The 18,403-nt window shown below is 42.9% G+C and overlaps 2 protein-coding genes across 2 annotated transcripts in view; one reads left to right on the top strand and one right to left on the bottom strand.

The window, feature by feature from the left end:
• Nucleotides 1-90: 90 nt before the first annotated feature.
• The window catches only part of IFT140 (intraflagellar transport 140), a 72,332-nt gene continuing 54,019 nt past the window's right edge, over nt 91-18,403 (bottom strand). The window contains exons 19-30 of the mRNA XM_088148153.1: nt 8,750-8,927; nt 7,880-8,070; nt 6,506-6,601; nt 6,143-6,275; nt 5,906-6,049; nt 4,824-4,952; nt 4,520-4,702; nt 3,754-3,960; nt 2,849-3,061; nt 2,599-2,765; nt 1,795-1,936; nt 91-293 (exon numbers count right to left, since the gene is read on the bottom strand). Of these exons, the coding sequence (XP_088004279.1) occupies nt 93-293; nt 1,795-1,936; nt 2,599-2,765; nt 2,849-3,061; nt 3,754-3,960; nt 4,520-4,702; nt 4,824-4,952; nt 5,906-6,049; nt 6,143-6,275; nt 6,506-6,601; nt 7,880-8,070; nt 8,750-8,927 (1,984 nt within the window). The 3' untranslated portion in view covers nt 91-92. The remainder of the gene's footprint in view (nt 294-1,794; nt 1,937-2,598; nt 2,766-2,848; nt 3,062-3,753; nt 3,961-4,519; nt 4,703-4,823; nt 4,953-5,905; nt 6,050-6,142; nt 6,276-6,505; nt 6,602-7,879; nt 8,071-8,749; nt 8,928-18,403) is intronic.
• The window catches only part of TMEM204 (transmembrane protein 204), a 32,304-nt gene continuing 26,407 nt past the window's right edge, over nt 12,507-18,403 (top strand). The window contains exon 1 of the mRNA XM_007423839.4: nt 12,507-13,629. Coding sequence (XP_007423901.1) covers nt 13,350-13,629 — 280 coding nt within the window. The 5' untranslated portion in view covers nt 12,507-13,349. The remainder of the gene's footprint in view (nt 13,630-18,403) is intronic.

The following is an 18,403-nucleotide window of genomic DNA, read 5'->3' as shown; positions in this document are numbered from 1 at the left end:
ACTTGTCCCTAACGAAGCAAGGCCGAGTCCACTGGCTTTCCCCTAACAGTGCAGGAAAAAGAGTGCTGTGCCCAGAGCCCCTGTGGAGCTATTCAGGGTGCCTCCGTTTCATCAGCCACTTCCTCTATCTCCTTCTCCTCCACGCTGTTGTGGCGAACTCTCTCTGGAGCAGCACTTCGGCTGAGAGGGATACCCAGTCCTCTGTGAACTGCCTCAACCGTCTGCTGGTTCACGTAGTAGCTGAGATTCACACAGGGGATTTTCTTCCGCATCTCTTCCAGATACCGGTAGGCCTAATGGGAACAAGGTGTCACATTCACAGGCTGTTCTACCATCTGAGCACAGCACAGAGACCTACAGTGGGTGGTGGTGCCTCGGCCAACTTACTTTGCTCTCTGACTAATACACGGTTTATTTATTTATGTGGGAACCAAGCTGAGAACTGAGCTGATTTTCCTGGTCAACAATGGAGCTGTCCTTGCCCGAAGGACGCATCAAGCTAAGCCATGGTTTGTATAACAATCAGCAATTGCCTGGCTTCACACAACATGCTAATCCATAACCCAGTTTTCCAACCCACATATGGGAGGGTTTTTTCCCAGTTAAACATACTCCATGTTTGTTTATCATTACAATTTGCACGACTCCTAAAGCAATGTCTTTACAATGTATAGGCCTTTGTAATGAAGGCCTACAAAACAACAAAAAAAACATTTACACAACCCTAACGCATGATCCAGGGAATGGGAGAGAGGTGGCACTCACTGTAGTGGCCTTGCTACAGACTCTTCCAACAGATAACAGATAAGGCACATAGTTGTACACTGAATTTGCTTTCCGGCTGAATATTTAATGCCATCTCTTCTTTGCTCGAACGCTAGAGAGCACCTGGGGGTTCAAGAGCAGCAGTTCCTTTCTGCCTGTAATTCTGGCTTCCCTGTTTGAAAGTGGGCCATTTGGATGTTTCCTGCTGGAAGCGTGTGAATCATCTCTTCTCCAGATGGCCCTGCATAATTGTTTCCTCTGACTTCCTCCATCCCAGTCCATCCAGGTGGGGAGAAGAGGTACCAGAGTGCTGTAGAATGGGGGCACACCAAGTCCCTGATCACCGTATTTATAAATCTTCCTTGGCACTGCCACCAACTACAGACGGTTACTTAGAACAGATAGGAAACTCACCAAGAAAAAAAATCTGCGGAATGCATCCGGGATCTCTTGTACAGTGTATGAAATCTCCCTACCTTTACATAGAGAAAACTAGGAGTAACAGCAGCGACACTCATTTTTATTCTGTATGCACTCAACATTTCAGGTGAATCAGTAAAATATACTGCATAAACCAACGCCAACAGTAAAATAATACATATCCTAATACCAGCACAACAAAAACAACAACGATAGTTCTTAATGGTCCCCCCCCCCACTTTGTAAATTTACCCTTACATCAGTTTCCCTCACACCTGGGGGATGTTTCCTCTCCCTTTACCTTTACAGCAGTATCCCTTTAAGATGAGCTGAGAGCAGAGACCGTAACGGGTCAGACATCAGCCCCTGAACTCCACTGTCAAATGGGGCTTGAACATGGTTCTTCCCAATCCTTCCTGCATATGTTTGCTTTCTATGAGTAAGGTTTGGGGTTTTAACAGAGAGAAGCATTCAATTATGGAGCCCCATGCATCAATATGCCAGTATCTGCAGTGGTACAGTCCCACAGAGACCAACGGCGCTATGGGTGCTGCTGAATGAGAATTATTTCTGTGATTTGTGGGCCTGGGAGGAGCCAAAGGCACTCACCATCTGGAATTCTTGCATCTGCAAGTGATGCTCCACCAGGAACCCCAGAACATCCCCCAGGCGGATGGTGCTGTCAAGATCAGGCTCCCCCAGGAGCAGCTCACACTGCCTTATGGCCTCTTTGGGATCCTCAGAGTAAAGTCTAGGAGGGCAAAAAACATACCAGACACAATAATTGGGACAGCTGTTCCTTTGCTGATTTTTTTCCTCTCAGTGAAATCAACGTGCAATTAGAAAACACTTGGGTACTCAAAGCATTTTTCTTATCAAGTGGCTTTGCTGCAAAATAAAGGGAAACTGTTCTGAAGTTAATATTTACTACACTTCTCTCTGCCTCTGGTGGTGTATCAAAAGTGGATACGCTCCCAAGAGGAGCAAAGCAAGTACCCTTCTCTCTTTTGCGGCATTGTAAACTTGCAGCAAAACCCAACCCAAACTCCTGTGACACTGCAGAGATTAACAGATATATTATGGACTACGTTTTCATCAGATGCAGCTGATAAAACAAACCCTAATTCCTGAAAGCTTGTATTGGAAGAAATGTGCTAGTTGTTAAGATGCTCCAAGAGATTTTGCTGCTGCTTTCTATGCATGTCTGTACAGAGCAAGGCTTCATGACTGGCTGTGACTTCCTTACTCCCAAAGGGGGAATGTTGATTGGGTTATTATGGAGATGGAGATTTGTTACCAAGCTGCTTACTATTCACCACCACTTTCAGGGTAACCTTCTCCAACCACTTGCTTATATAACCACATAACAAAACAGGCCTATACCGTAAAGAACTCCTCATGGCTCCCTCTCACCTCCGGGCCTGAATAAATCTTTTCACCAATGCCATCTTGCTCTGCAAGAGTGCAAGCTTGTTCTCTTGCTCAACTGGGCTCCGTGTCTTTGCCTTGGACAGACACTTATATGCCTCAGTCAGGGCTCCCAGGGCCTTCTCATAGTTCTGGTATTCATCCACTTCCACCTGCAAGGAAGGAAAGACGAATGGGATCTGCTCTTTCTATTGTGCAACTAAAATGGAGTATCTGAGGGAGGAATCCCACTGACCTGAGCACAAGCATCATAAAAGCCAGCCAAAAGGTCCAGAGCCCTCCCTTTGGTATAGAAGCTGATGATGTTCTTCATAATCTCTGGATCTTTGCGCCAGTCCAGGGATTGCAGATAATTGGCAGCCATGATATAAATCTCCCTTTGTCTTGAGACTCCAGCAAAGAACACAATTTTCTCAGTGTCACCAGATTTCAGCAGTGCTCTCATTGCCTACGCAGCAAAGGGATAGATTTGAGGCTACTTCTTCACCGGCAAATGCAAGCAAGCAGATAGGATGCAAAGACCTAAAGAAGTACTAGTTTTTCAACTGCATTTGTAAGGCATTCTATCTTTCAGCCAAAAACCTCTCTGACCCTTATTTTAAGCAGTTGGTTTAAAATAAGGTTTGTTAAAAAGGACACATAGTCATAAGCTATGGTTCCAAAGCACAATGGTTCTGACATCATTCAAAGTCAAAACCAAACAAACCATATTATGGCTTGAGTTTAATGTCTAAATCTAGCCAACAAAGACACCAAGCATGGACCTCTTTAGAGCATGACCTGAGATACCAGCTGAATTAGGTCCAATCATTGGGATAGATACGTTCCCTGTATCAATACCATGCAACGTGACAAGTTCAGCCTTCTGAACTAGAATATTCTGGGCAATCTGCAAAGATGGCTCTGTGTACTGTTATGCAACTAAACTTGTGAAAGCCTAGAAGACTCAAGAAACAGTCATCCCAGCATGACTCAAAGTCAACATTCTTAGGTAGGAACCAGAGTTTTTCTCAGAAGAATCTGGTTGTCCTTAGGAACAAGTAGACACTGTTTTTTCTGAAGGTCAGCATTAATCTGCTTGGATGTGTTTCATCAAAGGACCTCTCAAAGTACCTGAGACTCTCCTTTTCCCACGCTTACCTTCAGCTTGTTTCCTGCTTGGGTATACTTCTTGGTGGCCATGTGATAATTGCCCTGCCGCATACAGCAGTCAGCAATCTGCTCCAGGAGCTCCCGCCGGGAATCCTCTGAAAGTTCCTTGGAGTCCTTTGAAATGGTCATCTTCTCAGCCATCTCTTCAGTGATGGTCAAGTTCTGTATCAGGCAAAGCTGCAGGGCATCCTGGTACTATGGCACAGATAGAACAGAGACTAGATTAAATTCAGCTAAACATCTCCTGGTAGGAGGAAGAAATCAAGTAACACAGCCTGGGAAGACATAGTTCTGACAGGAGGACACCTTATTAAGAGTATGCTCACCAACTCCATGGGTGAGCTTGGTGTATGCCAAATGGAGTGTCTGAAAAGTGGTGATTTCTAGCAACATCTGGAGCATTGATCAAATCTTTGAACCATAGGTAATGTCCCTTATCACATTTTGTGCATCCTTTGGGTCTATAAGAACCTGAGCGAAAGACTCTTCCACCTTATCTCTTCCAGTTCCAGACAGATTTCAACCGGTGGAATAATAGTTCTGCTCTTGTTACTGATCATGACAAAATTCTTTGCTAATTTATTTGGAAAATTTTTTTTTCGCCATCTATGATGTGAAGACATTTATATTCTCATGTGCAGAAAGAATGCCACGCCATCCTTATCATACTTGAACCATTTAGAAAGCTAAACCACAAAACAGGTTTTTAATCCACAGGACATTCATGCATTCATTTCCTGAAATGCAACGTTACCTTTTTGGCAGCTAGCAAGAGCTCAACTGCCTTCTCGTACTGGGTGTGCTCAATGAAGAAGTCAGAGCACCGAGCCAGGAGGGCTGGGTCAGATTTCTCATCCAGATCTTCAGCAATGAGCTGCAAGGCTGCAAACTGCTGGGTGGCAAAAGCAAGCTCCAGAGCCTTGGACAAGTGTCCAGCCTGTAAAGGAAGAAAGGAGATTTGGAGTTTTCATGCAGCCTCTTGTCTCCCTGGGGAAGGCTTCCTTCATAGTGACTTGTCCCTGTTTCAAACTCTGATTCACAGCGGGGTGAATGGATACCTTGTGGTATAGCATCACAGCTCGGTCCATTTGTTCTCCTTTTCCTTCATAGTAGCGTGCAGCTTCTATCATGTCTTCTGGGGAACTAAGAAGTGCCAGATTCATTAACTGGTCATCCAGCTGGTTTTCCTGTTTTGTTAAAAAAAATCAAACCTCACTTTTGGGTCTTTCATGGTTAAGGCTAGCAGAGATTTGCATTTGCTCTTTCAAATGTCTGCTTATCTTTTTTAATTGATGGGCCAGATTTTCCTGTTATAAATGAACACTCTAAACAAGAGAGAGATGTATAGAGGCCCTCTGATTATCTTATGGAACCAGTCCTTTTTAACATTCGTAAAATGATCTAGGATTACGGGTGAGGAGTCAGATTGGTTGATGATACCAAAATATTTGTGGGGAATGAAAAAAAAAAGAGAATATTAACAAAACTCCAAAAGGAGTAAGCTTTCACCCAGAGGCAGTGGGGGATGAGTGGATACAGGTAGTCCTCGTTTAGTGACAATTGGGACTGGCAACTCAGCCATTAAGCAAAGTGGTCGCTAAGTGAAACCACAAATGTGCTTATGATCTTACTTCAGCTTTTCTTTGTTTTACAGACCTGCAAAGGTCATAAATGCAAGGATTGTTCACAAAGTTACTTTTTCATCACCATCATAACTGCAAACAGTTGCTAAACAAGGCAGTCACTAAATAAGAACTACTTGCAATTGGAAGTCAGACTGATGAAAACAGCATTGCAGCACTGTAATCCACGTCCTGTCCCTTTTTGACATATATCCCAACATTGTGCTAAAACCCCAAATGGGCAGAACTTGGGGTGTAACTCTGTGGTACTGCTTTTGTAACTTTGATAGAAAGAACAAGATCCTGCGGACACCCCAGCTATCGTGCTTGGTCCCTGTGGCATCATCTCAGGGCATCTGCTACACTGGGCTATGGGCTCAGAAGGGTCTTCAGCCTCATCCTGTGGGTGGAAACCTCTTACATTTTGATGTAGATTGCAAGTCAGTTCTCCCAGCACAACTCAGAAACTCTACAATATTAACCCCAGCAGCTCAGGAATAATGGAAAGTTGTCTGTACCTTGCACAAACGAATAGCGTTATTAAATGCTTGAGCCCTGGTGTAGAAGTGCACGGCCTGCTTGATGTCCTCGCGGCTCTCATACTGACGGGCAACGTGATAAGAAGCTGCCCAGTTGCCTGTTGCATTTGCTATTTCAGCAGCCTGAACAAAAATGAGAGACAAATCCTGATATTTTGTCCACCTCGAAGCACACATTGGCACCTCTGCAGGAACAGGTGGAGGAAGCGAACTTACCTTCTGGATGTTACCCAGGAAACAATGAATACGGACCATGGAAAAATAATCCTGAGCCAGCTCATAATACTTGAAAGCCGCTTCTAAGTCTGCCTGACCTTCTAGATACTGAGCCCACCATTTCCACAAACCTCTGGAGGAGGAAAAACAAGGGGTGGGGGGTGGATCTCAATCAATCAATTTGATGAAGCCTGACAAAGTGTTGAGCTATTAATAGGCAGTGGGAGCCAATCTTTTATTGGGAAGGAAATGGCACAGCAACCCAGCAGCTCTAGATCAACGTGCTGGCAAATGAGAGCAGAATCGCCTAATCAAACTGCATTGGCAAACTGTTGGTGATGGAGAGGGAATGTGGACACTCACTTATCTTTCATCCTGTTGACATAAGACTCCAAGGCTTGCAAATCTTCTGAAAGCATTCGAGGCACTTCAAACTTATGAGTGTCAGACTTCTCATAGCTGTGCAGGAAGAAAGGAGGTCAGAAAGCCAGCGATGGGAAAACCAGCTGTTTCATTTAGCGTTCAGGAGCCTCAAATGAAAAGTATTTACAATTCAGCGTTCTACAACTTGTATTTGTGAGATCACACACGAACAAAGCATTAATCATACATACCAACACTTTAGTGACCTTCTCAGTAAACAAAGAACAGTTACAAGATATAATAGCAGAAAGCAGGCAAAGAAATTGCTTATGTCATATAGGTTTAGATGGAATGTTAAATGTTTCTGACGATGACTTGGAATACCCAGGTTCAAATTCTCATGCAGTTTGAAGCTCACTGAGTGCAACCTGGGCCAGTCCCCAGTCCTCAGCTCAAATCTACTTCATAGGATAGTCAGGAGGATAGTGGAGAGATCATCCAATCCATGTTAAACTCCTCATGGAGGAAAGTCAGGTTATATGTGATTTATTTATTTATTTATTTATTAAATTTAAGTATTAAGAGAATAATGACAGTGAATGGACTGATAATTACAGGAATTATACTGGGTTGTAAATTTGTCACTTTTCTCCCCTGTTGTGATTGTAAGGAAAATCTTTTTTCTGAAACCAGTGGCTATGAAGAAGAGAAGGATTTATCACCAATACAAGAGCATCTCTTTTCCAAAAGGCCTTTTTGGCCTTGACCCTATGAAACCCTGGAATTCCTCACACTAAGAGCCAATCGACAAAATGCTTTTTTATATAATTTCTTAAAGGGCTGGAAAGATTCTCTCGTCCCTTCTCAACCATGCCAATGAGCAGGCAAGATCAGGTTGTGATGGTCTTCACGATAACGTTACCAACTAAGTGTTACCCCAAAACCACAATATGCCCAGTTATGATGATGCAGTTTCAGGCAACTGCACCACAGATGTATGGCCCCATACAGTACACGCATAAAGAGAAGAATGTTCAGGGAGGCAGAACTGGGAAAATGACAACAGTATCCATCTTATGTATAGTAACATGAGTCCTGAGTCCTTAGAGCAGCGTTTCTCAACCTTGGCAACTTGAAGATGTGTGGACTTCATCTGCCAGGGTTGAGAAACACTGCCTTAGAGGTAAGGCAGCATATAAACCCTTGAATAGACACATTTCCCACTGGGTCAACAGAGGACCACAAACAATAAATTAACTGGAAAAGTTAGCTGTGACTAGACTCTGAAAACTATAGAATGCAGGCTCTGAGTCAGATGTGGACTAACTTTGGCATCCTGTGACTGCCTGCCCTCAGACTCCAGCAAACACTTACTAGGTGATGGCAAGGTTGCGCTCAGCTATGGCTTCCAAGTGCTTGGCATAGTTGTAGTACGTTGTGCGCAGGTGGACTCGGTCCTGGCTTTCGGCTATCTCAATGGCTTTTTGCCACTGGTCTGAGGCCTGGTAGAACTTGTTCAAAAGGTCGTACCGTTTACACTGCTTGTATAACTGCTCAGCATCTTCCTGGAATGGAGATCAAAGAGCTGCGTGTGAGGGATGCTGCTTTTAATGCCATCATCATCATCATCATCATCACCACCACCACCACAGAATTATTCTTTCATATGTAATGAAAGAATTCTCTGAGATCCCACCGTAATGAAAAGTCATAATGCCCTCTTTCAAGCTGTGCATTCTGACATTATAGCAAGGGTTAATTACAATAGGAATCTGAGGAACCAACTGAGCCCACATGCCCAAAATAGAATAATTATGACTGAAACAGGATGTTTAAATAAAAGTAAGAAAAGCGCTAAACCATCAGACCTGCAGGTCACTTCGAGAACAAGGGGGCGTCCACGCGGAAACCTCCTGTTCTTCCTGATGCTCTAGGAAACTGCTCCAAACCAGCCAAGAAATGAAGGCTCTGCTATCTCTGAAGCAATTTCCCAGCAGAAAGAAATTGGGGCTCAGGAAATGCTGTCACCCTTGAACAGGCCTTGGACATTTGACACAGCAGGAAAGCCTTTGGATATTGGCTCATTAAGGTGGGTGGGAATAATCAGACTAAGATAAAAGCAGCTGAGCACAAAAAGTACATTCAATTCGAGGGTGAGCACTGCCAAGGGAAATATCTTTAAAAAGCTTAAGTTATATTGGCAAATGTCTCAAAATAGCTTTTTTCATCAGGGAGGATGCCTACCAGCATGCCTAACTGGATGGCTAACATGGCCACCCTGGCTTCTTGCTCTGGTTCTTGCTCAGCCTCCCGTAATGCCTTGGCTCCTCGTGCATGACCCATGTTCCCCAAGCAGACCTTGGCAACATCCAGCCTTTGGGTCTTCACACACATGCGGGCCATGTTCTCCCAGACAGCTTCGCTGCAGAATGCAAGAAGAAGGGACATGGTCTAAGTCACCCTATGAAGACATTCAGGAATACTGATGTGTGAAATGGCTCTTCTGCTGGAGAGAAGACCTCTTTAGGAACCATAGCTTAGATTGATGTGCAAACCAAGGCACTGGGTTGGAGACTTAATATTACACTCGCTGAACTCCATGGATCAAAATTAGCCAGGCTAGCTTGTTCCCTTGGCTTCAGTGAGTCTGTTCTAAGCACGACCAAGTCTGAATCCAACCTCCAAACTTTTTTTGTTCTTAAATGGGATCTCTCTCCTAAAGACTGCTCTTTTCATTGCCCAAGCCCATCAAAGGCTGATTGTTTTCACTCAGATATTACATTCAGCGCTTTGGGAGAAAAAAAATGTAAAGCAATAAGCCTTCCAACCCCTCCCCCTATATCAAACTCAGAGAATTTCCTGAGTTTATCTTTGGAACTCTACCTCACATCTGTCCTTCATCAACTAGAGCTTGCTGTTCTAATGAATACCAGATGCAGTGGAGGAAGGGCACAGATCACCCTCTTTTGTTCTGAATTTAAAGAAGAACACGCTGACCCTCTTGCGGTATTAATTCTGCACCTTGAACTGCAAAATCAGTCTGTAAAATGGAATACAAAAGCACCCAGTGCATAAGGAGAACTTCCTCAGTCTGGCACCCACTAAACTGTTGGGGTTCCACCTCCCAGAATTCCTGGCCAGCAGACTTCTGGAAGGCATAATCCCACCATATCCACTATGCTGGCCAGGAACTCTGGGAACTGCACTCCTAACACCTCTGGAAGACAGTGGGTTGTGGAAGACTAATAAAAAGTATGGATGCAATTAGGACAATTCTAGATTTCAATAGGTTTTGTCACTAGTCTTTTTGGTGTGCATTTCACCTATTTACTTCTAAAGGACTGGATGACATTGAAGCTTACACAGACCTAAGCCCAAGTTCAGGTCCCAACTTGACCATGGGGCTCACCAGGTTACTTTGGGCCGGTCCATATCTTTCAGCCCACCCTGCTTCAGAGGGGTGCTGTTGTGAGGACAAAGGGAGGAGACCCTGATGTGGGCCATCTTGAGGCTCTTATTATTAAAACTGAAATCATCATCATCTGGCAATCTGGGGTGTTGGCTTGAGTACTGATAAACACTGATCTTCTGCAATGGGAGGACTCTGTGACCTGGATGATAACTGATTTTCAGGGCTCGTTTCACCACTTAAAAAAAAAATTGCTTAACATATGCAGAAAGAACTAAAGTTTTCAGTAAAGTGAAACAGGACAAACAACTTTGTCCCAAACCCACCTGTTTCCCTCAAGGGGAAGGCAGGAACAAGAGAAGGAAAAGACTTATCCTGTCGGATGACTAGCAGGATGGGAGACATACTGAAGACCTCTTCAGTAGACCTCAAGGTTTTCTGAGTTCTAAAAAAATTCCTGGAGGCCCAGGAAGAGGGCAAAGCAGGGTTCCCGGCTGGCTCCCCACTTACCCTCTGTTCCCAGAAACTGACAAAAGCAGAAGAGTATCAGAACCACAAGATCTATTTGGGTGGCATGGATATTTGTAGTAGGACAAAGCTAAGGCTAGTGGAGATTTTAAAAATCCTGATGTTAGATGTGTCATATTGAGAATTTGGACTAGATACAAATCCAGGTGGTGCCCCAAAACACCTTTTATACGTTCACTGCTGACTGGAAGCCCCTTATTATAGACTTTTTACATGACACAGAAAAAAAAAATGAACACGTGACTTGCGGTTTTGAAGATTAGAAAAAAACAGGTGATAGAAAAAAGAGAGTTTGTCTTTGTAACCATAGAGTAAGCGGTAATTTTCTATTTGTAATTATACTTGCTGTAAATGAAATCAGAAGCAACTTCTTTCTATTTCTACTTTTTCTTTGTGCACTTTTGACTTTTTCTTTGTTCTTCTTCCTCTTCCTCTTTTCTTTTTACTTTATGTTATAAAGTAATATAATACATTACTTTACCAGTAATTAATTAATTTTTATTCACACACACACGCATATAGTCACAAAACCTTACTTTTCAGGTCTTTGCATGAATAGCAGCTGGAAATTATGCCCAGGGAACCCTAGCAGGACTACTGCTTGACCTGATCATCCGTTTAGTTATATGAGATCTGGTCTTGGCAATGACATCCTTAGATCATCCATAGCAAAAAGCCAGATCTTAGTTTTGTGCAAAGCGGAGACAGGGGCAGACTAAAATAATACTGCAAATATGTTTTATACTAGACAAGATACCATGGATTTCTGAAAGACGATAGGAACAGTGTATGGCTGAATATTTAATTAAAGATCTCTAATTGCAGAATATTTCCTGGTGAGATGAGCTCTTTTCTGTGATGTAAATCTTCACCTCTGTCAATTCAGTTTTACTGCCTATGTGCTCCTTTTAATAAAGCAAAAGAGTGGGGTAAGCACGTATTGTTTCCTAAGAAAATTTACAAACATCGACCCTTAAAATACTGAGTTTAAATGCACTGTGATATACAACCAGTATAAAATCTATGTACGATTAAAGATATGTAATTTTTTAAAAAAAAGTTTAAATAACCAAAATTCAGAATTCAGACTGCATAAGGATATTACTTCTTAATTTTTACTCTTTAAAATTATATAAGCAAGTACTGTTTATGTGACTTCATGACAAAAATGAGAAAACTGCTTATATACTGGTTATATATGGATTTTGTTTGTGTATGTACACACATGCAATGCTCATTTTTTTTTATTGGCTGCACTGGAAAGCATCTATTGATTTTTATTTTTTATTTTTAACTTTCTGTTTTTATTCCTTGTAACCTTGCTCCGTTTTTACTACATTTCTTGTAGTTTTGTTAATATGCTTTGGATAATAGGCTGAATTTTGGTGTTCAGCTGCTTTTCAAGAGCTGATGTTGACAAACAGGGCACAATTAAAAACAAATCAAAACAAAAATATTCACAAATGATGAGTTGTAGAATTGGGGGGGGGGGTCCCTCTACATGGCCAATTTCTGCCAGACAAGCAGAATAAGTAGAATAGCCTTATGAACTGACATAATGTTAAATTTTTCCTGGAAGGATGATCCTCTTGGAGCCACCTCCATCGATCTCATCCAACAGACAAATTCCTGCACAAGTAATTCTGATTATTTTTGCTGTGGTAAGCAAAAGAAAAAAGAAAAAAAAAGATATTCTCGATGCTGTTCTTAGCACTAGACTAAGAGTGTGCTTGGGAAGAGAACCACACATTTCTTGCCTCTGAACCCCCCAGTTTTCCACGTTAGATTTGATGGGTTGAGACCCAACCCTTGACTCCAAAAAGTAAGGGGTTGATAATAGAGGAGGACCTATTTTCTGCCACAATATCCTCGAGGGTTTTTTTTCATACAGTATTATTATAACAAATCTTCCTAATGCAGTATTACCAAATTAACTCTTATTTCTTTCTGGGAAGCAGAGGAGGAGGGAAGGAGGATGATACTGGAATGAGGTGGGAGGATTGGGAGGGGGTGGAGAGAGAAAGAGACGGGACGTTAGAAGTCTGTCTTTGACTTTTCCTTTCAGGAAACACATCCTGTTCACATCTGACTGCCGTGGCAGTGGCTCTGTCGGTTGCAATCGGCTACGCCCTGAGGTTCACCAAAACCAGCCACACAAACAACCGTTTCCTTTTCATTGAGAGATAGGAGGGAAAAACTTCCTTGCAGCAAGGATTCTGCTTTCCTGCATCTGCAGTTTGCGGGCTCTGTCATTTGTGGAAGAGCAGGAGCAGTGGAGCAGACTCCCTTGGAATTACACCAGCCTTCCAGGACTCCTTGGGGATGCACGCATTTTTCTGTTTGGAATTTGCTTTGGCGCAGAGAATTCAAGTCGACGGCACTTGTGGAATGTTCTGAATCTGGGTGACAGCAAAACAATTTCTGAGTTCTTGCTGCCTCTTATGCAGGTCCCAGCGTCTTCTCACGGCTGCACTCCAGAAGGCTGAAGGGACGGACAGCTTTTAGAGGCATTTTGGCCTCAGCTGTCCAAGAGCACAACATCGCCTACATCAATACTTTGCACATTTTGTTCCAGAAAGAATGCACCTCCTCATCTTTCAGCTCTTCACCAGCTTGGTTCTGTTCAAAGTGGAGGAAGGTGGATAAAGCACCACAGGGGAAGACAAGCAGTCTGGAAGTCCTGTTCCTGCATTTTTTATATGGATTTCTCCTCTCTGCCTTGTTGTTTGTGTGACCAGAAACTTCCAAGCAGCTGACTTTGAGAATGAATGGCGATGTTCTCTAGCCATTCCTAACACTGTCCTGCACCTGCCTTCCATTTACAGTCCTAATTCAATGTACTGCAGCTGATTGGGACGCTTGGATCTTCTACAGAGAGTGGCTACCAGCACTGGATGACCTTCAGATATGACTGTCCAGAAACTGGTAGCCACAGCCGTGTTGGTAGCTCTGGTGTCACTTATTCTCAACAACGCGGCTGCCTTTACTCCCAACTGGGTGTACCAAACCTTGGAGGATGGGCGTAAGCGCAGCGTGGGGCTGTGGAAGATGTGCTGGCTGGCAGAGAAGGGAAAAGGAGGTGCAGGCACAGGTGCCAAGCATGGGCAAGGGGTGGAGCATGAATGTGAATCCTTGGGCTGGGGTTCAGAGCCGGCTGGTTTCCAGGAATCACGAAATACTGTCAAACGTAAGTCTTGTTTCTCATAGTCACTATTGACCTTGTGCTAAAAGCTGTTATGTAGAAAATGTTGCTAAGGTAGCAGCACCTGAAACATCAGAAGACTAACTGTGAAATATTTGCCACGTTGTGGCTCAACCTGAAAAGGGCTGAGTGCTAGAAGATTTGCTATCTCTTGAGAATAAGCTCCAGTTAAGCAAGAAAGATATTAGGGGGGAAACAAAAAGAGATTCGGTCCAGAAAAATAACACAGCTGGGCTACAACAGATGGGGAAAGGCACAGAAGACCCAGGAGGCAGAGTAGAAGCCATATTCAAGGCTAGACAAAACGAACAGACTTGCAAGCAAGTCCAGCACCTATTTTGACTTAAAGCTATCAGCAATGTCTTTAACAGCAGATTCTGCTGTAGTAGCTGATTCCTGCACTGGGCAGAGGATTCGACTAGAGGTTCTCCAAGCCTTAATTTCTATGATGTTAGCTCTTTCACTTTAGGCTCACGATCCAAATAGGGACTGACAAGGGATAGCATAGAGACAAGGTAGAAGCTCTGGTGAAATCTTCCAAGCTCACACCCCAGCCCAAACTGTTGGCAAACATGACTAAAGACCTCTCATTACAAAAGCTTCCTGGTGGGAGATGATAAAAAGTATAATTTTTGCAGGAAAAATGACAAAGAAGGGTTAAGAAACTCTTCTCTCCCCACCCCCTTCCTTTTGTAAATCTGCTGCAGGCTACAGCCTTCTCAATTGTACCTTAATCCCTTTTTTTTTTAAAAAAAGAGGAAAACTAGGGAAAAACTACACTCAAGTCAGTGACATGGGAAGTTTGACCTTCGGTTGTGCTATTTCCAGTTCACTAGGTGGCAATACTTGGCAAGGTGTGGGAAAGGGTGAGAAAATTTCCAGGGAAGTCAATTCAAACAGGAATATAGGAAGTTTCTTTCCAGCAGGTCAGACTCTTTGGCCCACTTCATCCACTAATGTCTGCTCCTCCCTGGCCATGCTTCTCAAGATTGTAGGACATTCTTGTCATCTGCTACCTCAGAACTTCCAAAAAAGGGATTCATCCTGGGAATTCTTGCACCCCAAGCAGATGCTCTTTCCACTCCACTCCAGCTGCTTCCTAAATAGCCCTTTCCAAATCTAGGAAGTGGATCCCTCCAGACTTTCTCCCAGAATATAATGGCCAAATCTCTTTCAGAGATGGAGATCTCTGCTACTTTGTTTTTTTATACAGTTCAGATTCTGTTCTTGGCAACAGAGCTCCCGAATCTGAATACAATCTCATACTGGCACCGATCCGGGCCAGAATTCATTCCAGAATATAAAATTAGTATAAAAATGTAAAGAAAATGAGTTATATAATATTGCTTGATATTTTTGGTGAATTACTTGCATCTCCCAAAGGACCAGTGAAAAAATGAGGCTGCCCCTGTGCCTAGACATTCTGCCTAGATATTCAGAGCAGGCAAATTCAGCAAATACAAGAAAAGCATATCCACAGAATTGTGTATACATTTGCAGTTGTATGCAACTTGTCTATCAATATAGTTCACATACTGTCCCAGGAAAAGCAAGATTCTGTGATCAGAAGAAGCACTACAAATCTTCATGCATTCCCTTGATTGGGGGTGGAGGATGGCAACTCCCACCCCCACCCCCAATCACTGGAAATCTGGTCCTCAGACCCATCTTCGCTTTTAATTACTCATTTCCTAAACACATTAAGTCATGAGCTACTAACATTTAGCAAAGACCAAGATTCTTATTAAGATGCAAAAGAATGTGCCAAAAATTAACTGCAAGGAATCTTTAAAAACTGCAGCCCTGCAATTTCATTCACATTCCATTTTAGTGTTGCTGATCTTGATCTTACAGAACAGCCTCTTCACCTATCCGGCCTGAAAGAATGAAGGTAGCTCAGATGAAATGCAAATGTTGTGGAAACCCACTGGCTGCAAAACATCAAGAGACTTGCTTCAGAGTAGGCACGATGAAGCTGAAGGAATCTAAATACAGTATCTTGAAATGCAACTTCCAGCATTTTTCATTATGAGCTATTAACTGGGGCTCCTAAAACCTGTAAGGTGAGCAATACCTAGAGAGCCACAAATTCCCATCCCCATCTTCACAGAATTATTTTTCCTTCCCTTCACCTTCTCTTCTCTAAAGAAAACTGGCCCCAGCATCTTGACCTCTGGCAAAGCAGTTCTCACAAGCACTTTGCTTATTATTGGCTGCCTGCTTATTTTCCAAACCAGGATCTGATTGTTTTTCAGGGGCCAGTGGGAATGAACAAGAAAATGCCATTGGTACAGCAATCCACCGACCTCAAACCAGCATTTATGAAATAGTCTTGTTTTATTTGTGGATTTTTTTAACCGAGATTTTAGATCAGATTCTCTCTCTCTTACAGTTTTTCAATGGTTTCCCATTACTTCTTACCACAAAACATTATGAAATGTTCAAATGAGTGGCTACACATCAGCTTTTAGTCTAAAGCCAGTGTTGTCCAAACTTGGCCACTTTAAGATGAGTGGACTTCAACTCCCAGAATTCCCCAGCCAGCATGGCTGGCTGGGGAATTCTGGGAGTTGAAGTCCACTCATCTTAAAGTGGCCAAGTTTGGACAACACTGGTCTAAAGCCCTAGCTGTCCAGAAGCAAACAGTATCAAAACTGGGCCACAGTGCTCTTGGAATATCTTGTGTAGGAGGAAAGTATATGGGCACGTGCACGGGTGCTACAAGTATGGTGCAACCTAATTTAGTAATCTAATGTGTACCCTAAGACCTGGATTAACGTGGCCAGATGTGATATGTTTAGGGATAGGGAAAAACAGTGCACTAATCTAAGTTATGCAAAAAGGTTTCTGGCTATAGCTGCAATCTGGACATCGCAGTACAAGCAGGGGTAAGCAACTCGTGGACTACAGACCAGATGCATTTCCTGTAGCACCCTGATATCTCAACGCCAGTATTCAGTGGTTATAGCTGGGTAGGGATTTTCTTCCTTCCCAGCGCCTAGCAAAAAAGATGGGGAAGGGAGCAGGATGCCAACTGGGGACAAACTCAGTGGGTCAAAAGTTTTGTCCCTGGTCCTTCCAGTGACATCACAAACACCATAGGATGGCCTCCAGCAGGTCAGGAAGCCGAACTGCAGCCCTCGACAGTTTTTTCCTGCCCGGGTACCATACTGAACCCAGGAATACAGTATATCCAAACTGCAAACCTGAATCTTTGGGTGAAGTACTAACTCATCCAGTACACATTCTATCACATCTGCCTTTGAGTGAGCAGCTTCAATCTGTCTGCCCTCATTAGGTTTACTGACATCAACCAATTACAGTGAACAGATGGAGAGAGAGAGCAGATCATCAGTATTTTTTTAGTTTTTGATGCAGCTCTCACGGCTGCAAAAACTCTTTTATCCTGATTTAGGCCCCATTAGAACGACTGGCACATAGCCATACTCTTAACTCAAGAATTCTAGTCAAGAATTGCCACTATTGTTTGAGAAGCATGTGTGCCTTTACTGAATGCTATTTACAAACAGAGGGATTAGCTACAACCCAGAGAAATAACCAGGGAAAGCTGTTCCCTATCACAGCAATTAAACAGTGTGTGAAGATGCTTAAGAGGAAGAATAGTTGGTTCATATTCTGTGGTTGATCATGGAAAGAAAAAGGAAAATGGATCCTGCTGGATCAGTCTAAGAGTCAATTGAATCCATCATTCTGTGGATGAGGAATGATGGATTAAATCCAATCTGGCCTCACAGAAATCAGGGGAAAATGACACCTTTTTCCCAGTTACTGCTCTGCAAGAACCAGTATTTGGTGGCTTATTGCTCCTAGAATCTTCATAAAAATTGGCTGTTCTCCTTCTAAAGCCTTCTAAGCCAGAGGACACCATTACATTTTGAGATAGTGCATTTCATACATGATGTGCATGGAGCTTTCTTTGGTCCATCTTGAATCTGCAGCCAAGCCATTGGAAATGGAAATCTCCACAGCATTAGCATTTAGTGTATGTAGTGGGGAGAGAATGCCTCCCTCTTTTTCTTCAATTTTGGCCAATTATTTCATAAACCTCTATCACGTCTTGTTCATTTTTCTAAGAGAAAGAATTTCCAATACTTCATCTTTTCCTTATTTTGACTGCTTCTGTAAGGTAATGTAATGGCACAAACATTTCATTTTTTGTGCCATTATCAGTCATGAGCTGTTACTACAGCAGCTAAACCAGGTTTGCTGCTTCTCAAAACCAGAGCAGTCTGTTGCATTAAGGATCTAATGCAGATGCTATCCAGGCCACTTACAAACCCTATACATCAAAAAGCAGGAGCAGTGTGAGGTGAAGATAACATAGAACATTTTTTAAACATCAGGGAGCTTTCAATAGTGGTATGCTTTATTATATATGGACTAGACATTACCATCAAATTCAAGATGGACAGATTATGAGTTCCTACTTAAAAGTCTGTCCTGCAATGGAAAAGTGTGAAACAGTGCTCACATTGCAAAAAAAATGTGAACCTGCTGGAGCCCCCAAGGGCACTCGGTGTGTTGGAGGACCTTGAGTGCCATAATTGGACTGGAGAAATGAAAATTTAAATCCCAAGGAGAGTCACCGCATGACTCCATCTCTCTGTTTAATCTACATTACAAGATTCCTATGCAAACAGAATGGGGAAGGGGATGTCAGTTAGTCTGCCCCCCATTTAGGAAGCACTCTTTTCTGGAGATACTAAATGAGATGAGGAATTATTTTCTCCAGAGCTCT

Source organism: Python bivittatus, unplaced genomic scaffold (genome assembly GCF_059951505.1).
Source record: "Python bivittatus isolate LINGU-HERP-01145 unplaced genomic scaffold, Pbiv_v1 ctg000560_np1212, whole genome shotgun sequence".
NCBI lineage: Eukaryota > Metazoa > Chordata > Lepidosauria > Squamata > Pythonidae > Python > Python bivittatus.
The sequence above is the reverse complement of the archived record's forward strand: the minus strand, read 5'-3'. Positions and strand labels throughout refer to the sequence as shown.